The sequence below is a fragment of the Cebus imitator genome, unplaced genomic scaffold (assembly GCF_001604975.1).
Source record: "Cebus imitator isolate Cc_AM_T3 unplaced genomic scaffold, Cebus_imitator-1.0 Scaffold87, whole genome shotgun sequence".
In the NCBI taxonomy this organism is placed as follows: Eukaryota; Metazoa; Chordata; class Mammalia; order Primates; family Cebidae; genus Cebus; species Cebus imitator.
Window position 1 is genome coordinate 1,840,262 of NW_016107402.1, and position 4,391 is coordinate 1,844,652.

Genomic DNA, 4,391 nt, shown 5'->3' on the forward strand with positions numbered 1-4,391 from the left:
ACAGTCTCACCCTGTCGCCCAGGCTGGAGTGCAATGGCGTGATCTCGGCTCACTGCAACCTCTGCCTTCCAGGTTCAAGTGATTCTCCTGCCTCAGCTTCCTAAGCAGCTGGGAGTACAGGTGCATACCGCCTTTTTTATATTTTTAGTAGGGATGGGGTTTCATCATGTTGGCCAGGTTGGTCTTGAACTCCTGACCTCAGGTGATCCACCCGCCTCGGCCTCCCAAAGTGCTGGGATTATAGGTGTGAGCCACCCCACCTGGCCACAACACATATTTTCTAATGGCTGCTTTGCCATCTGGAGATGAAATTCACAAGTAATATGAGATTGAATCATGAATTTGAATCTCTCATGAGATTGAAATTCCCACATCAGCAGGTAAACAGTTGAATATCAACAAATCATGTGGTTCAATCTAATACAACATATTTACAGATATGATTTACAAAATAATATCAACTGTAATATAAAGAAAAAATAAGTCATTTAAAATAAAATAAAAATATTTCAATATACAGATGCTTGGATATGACCTCAATCATGCTGCACTGATATATAATGAATTGGTTTGACTTTAGGAGAAGAAAAGCAAAAAATCAGAAGCTATTCTGTACAAAAGCAGGAAAATGAATGAGCATAGGGAAAGTGGCCAGCAGAATACAAATTCTCCATTCAGTGTATAGTAACATTGCACACTTTGGGAGGCTGAGGCAGGAGGAGCGCCTGAGCTCAGGAGTTTGAGACCAGCCTGGGCAACGAGGCAAAACCCCATCTCTACAAAAAAATACAAAAATTAGCTGGGTGTGGTGGTGTGTGACTGTGGTCCCAGCTACTCGGGAGGCTGAGGTGGGAGGATTGCTTGAGTCCAGGAAGTTGAAACTGCAGTGAGCTGAGATTGTGACACTGCACTCCAGCCTGGGTGACAAAGTGAGATTCTGTCTCAAAAACAAAAACAGAAAACAAAAAATAAAATTGTTTGGGAGGCTGAGGCAGAAGGATTACTTGAGGCCAGGAGTTCAAGACCAACCTGGTCAACATAGTGAGCCCCCATCTCTAATTTAAAAGATTAAAAAAAAAAAAATTGGCTGGCCATGGTGGCTCATGCCTGTAATCCCAGCACTTTGGGAGGTGGAGGCAGGTGGACGGAGGTTGCAGTGAGCGGAGATCGCACCATTGCATGCCAGCCTGGGCAGCAGAGCAATACTGTCTCAGAAAAAAGAAGAAAAGAAAAGAAAAGAAAAAGAAAGAAAGAAAGCAAGAAAGCAAGCAAGAAAGCAAGCAAGAAAGCAAGCAAGCAAGAAAGAAAGCAAGAAAGAAAGAAAGAAAAAGAAAGAAAGGGCTGGGTGTGATGGCTCACGCCTGTAATCCTAGCACTTTGGGAGGCCGAGGTGGGTGGATCACCTGAGGTCAGGAGTTCAAGACCAGCCTGGCCAACATGGTGAAACCCTCTCTCTACTAAAAATACAAAAATTATCTGGGTGTGGTGGTGGGCGCCTGTAATCCCAGGTACTTGGGAGGCTGAGGCAGGAGAATCGCTTGAACCCAGGAGGTGGAGGCTGCAGTGAGCTGAGTTAGTGCCACTGCTCTCCAGCCTGAGTGACAGAGTGAGACTCTGTCTTAAAAAAAGAAAAAAATTGTACAAAAATACTTTGTATTTATATCTAAAACAGAGTTAGGGTCTAGGCTTGGATACTTATAGGCATGAATACAGGTTTTTCATCTTAAGAATGTCTGGTGGAGTAATCAAAAATAGGGGGCGTGGAAATTCTTTGTTTGTGGGAATGTCCCTTGCATTGGCCAGCCTCTAGTGTCCCTGCCAACCCCCACCCCCAACACCAGCACTAATACTAAAAGCCAAACGTCCCCATCCCTTCCCCATCACCGGACAGCAAAGGCACACTGTCATTTCTGAAATGCCCACTAGGGGGAAGTACCAGCTCGTGCAGAATCACTGCCCCCAGAGGCCACCTCCCAGGCAGGGGAGCCTCACTTTAGGGGTTGTGAGCACCCAATTACCGGAGAGCTGAAGATCTCCTTCTTGTTGAAGATTAGATGTAGCTCAGCGGCGGGAGATAACTTTTCTACTTCCAGCCAAAGCCGCACCTCCCCTCGTTCCAGGAGGTCAATGTTCCAGCCCGAGATCAGTTTGATCACTGTGGGAGGCACAGGACGGGAAGGGGGTGGGTTGAGCCCCCGTCTCCCTTACCCCCTCCCTTCAGCCCCACCTCGAGTACACCCTTCGCATCTGACATGCAAAACACTTAGAGAACCTGAAGGAGGTTTAGATGATCCCAAATCCTAATGACTAAAGAGCCAGTGATAGTAATTACAAAGAGAGGAAAACACCCACATTTCCCTGCCTCGAATCCTTTCCCTTTCCTGATGCTCTTTTGCTTCCGTGAGCTTCCTGGGTGGTCTCTGATCCTCTAGCCTCGTGGCTCCCCCCGCCGTCCGCCCCCACCCCGTCCCTCTGGGATTGTTTCCTGATCCTTGGCCTGACTCTGCTCTGCTCAGAACATGCCAATGGGCCCAGTGGGAGCTGCACAAGCAGGGCTGGCAGCGTGGACTGCTTACCTGGGTTTCTGATCTCATGACTCAGCTTCTTTAGCCTCTCCAGCTCTGGGATGAGGGGAGTAAGGAAGAAACCAGAGAGAACAAGATATCATGGTGGGGAGTGGGGGGCCCATGGGAGCCATCCTAGGATCCTGTGCTGGGTCAAAGTTCCAAGAGACACCTTCCCCCAACATGGGGTCCCTTGGCTTCTTAGGGGCCATCATGAGCTCTGTGGGCCTTTGCCCTGGGGCACCGAGGGTGATGCCAGCGCTACTGCTGGTCACTCTGAGATTGCGTCTTCTTTCTGTCCTTCAAGGCCTAGATCAAGTCCCACCCCCCTGGAGGAGCACCTGGCATGTGCCTGATTCTGCACACCTCATTAGTCCTCTGCAGTGCTGTGGGCTGAGCATCACTGTCCACCTCTGGTCACTCCAGGATCACTGGTGCCAGGGCCTCATTGCTCATCCCTGTCATATGCTGTCCCAGGGTCCCAGGGTCTGGACCACACACCAAGCATTGCAGCCCAGAAGTCTCGGACTGTTCTAGAATGCTGCCTCATTTGCTGACTGCTTCTTCTTTTTCTTCTTCTTTTTTTTTTTTTGAGATGGAGTTTTGCTCTTGTTGCCCAGGCTGGAGTGCAATGGTATGATCTGGGCCCACTGTAACCTCTGCCTCCCTGGTTCAAGCGAGTCTCCTGCCTCAGCCTCCCAAGTAGCTAGGATTACAGGGCATGTGCCACTGTACCCAGCTAATTTTTGTATTTTTAGTATAGACAGGGTTTCACCATGTTGGCCAGGCTGGTCTTGAACTCCTGACTTCAGGTGATCCACCCCCCTTAGCCTCCCAAAGTGCTGGGATTACAGGCATGAGCCACCGCGCCTGGCCTGCTGACTGCTTCTTTGTGTTGCCTCTCCTGCTAAGGTGAGCTCTGAACCTACATGAGTGTCTTGTACACAGTAGGTGCTCAGTCACTATGGACCGTGTGAATGAATTGGCAGAGGCAAAGCCCATTCCTCATTTTCCCTAGTAAGCCCCAGAATCCTTAACACAATGAGTCTAGATTCATGGCAAGCACACAGCAAACAAAACCAAAAAAATGCCATCATTTTCGTGGATGGCTTTAGTTTGAATAGGATGATCTGATTGTATCTGCAGAATAATATTGTTTCAGGTGGGGGCAGCCAGGGATTATAATCCCTCTTCACGGGTGAGGCCCAGGAAGGTGGCATGACTTGTCTAAAATGAGCCAGCAAATTGTGGAACTGGAATTGGAACCCGGGTCTCTCTGGCTTCTGATTCTTAAAATCAAAAGGCCTCATGTGCCATGAGCAGGGCAGACAACGGGCAAGGGCCGTCCCAGTTGCTATGGAGGTAGCAGAGCGTGAGTCTCATCGGTCATGAGCACAGGCTTTGGTTCAGTTTAATTTATCAAATACGGATGGTCCTTTGGACATGCTATTCACTCTCTGGTTACCCATAGTCCCCAACACTCCCTGTTGTCACCCCATTTCTCAGACCAACTGCTGTTTGCAATTTGTCATCACACTTGCACTGTTGTTTTTTGGGGCTATAGAAGGAAGCAAAAATAATTCTAATACCTTTGCTTTTACTAAAAGTGGGAAAACAGGCCAGGCGTGGTGGCTCACTCCTGTAATCCCAGCACTTTGGGAGGCAAGGCAGGCAGATCACTTGAGGTCAGGAGTTTGAGACCAGCCTGGCCAACAGGGCGAAACCCTGTCTCTACTAAAAATACAAAAATTATCTAGGACTGGTGGCACGTGCCTGTAATCCTAGTTACTCAGGAGGCCGAGGCAGGAGAATTGCTTGAACCCAAGA

At 48.7% G+C, this 4,391-nt stretch overlaps 1 protein-coding gene across 1 annotated transcript in view; it reads right to left on the reverse strand.

The window, feature by feature from the left end:
- Positions 1 to 4,391, reverse strand: part of MYOM3 (myomesin 3) — a 59,751-nt gene that overhangs the window by 14,004 nt on the left and 41,356 nt on the right. The window contains exons 23-25 of the mRNA XM_017534474.2: positions 2,737 to 2,799; positions 2,577 to 2,621; positions 2,019 to 2,155 (exon numbers count right to left, since the gene is read on the reverse strand). Of these exons, the coding sequence (XP_017389963.1) occupies positions 2,019 to 2,155; positions 2,577 to 2,621; positions 2,737 to 2,799 (245 nt within the window). The remainder of the gene's footprint in view (positions 1 to 2,018; positions 2,156 to 2,576; positions 2,622 to 2,736; positions 2,800 to 4,391) is intronic.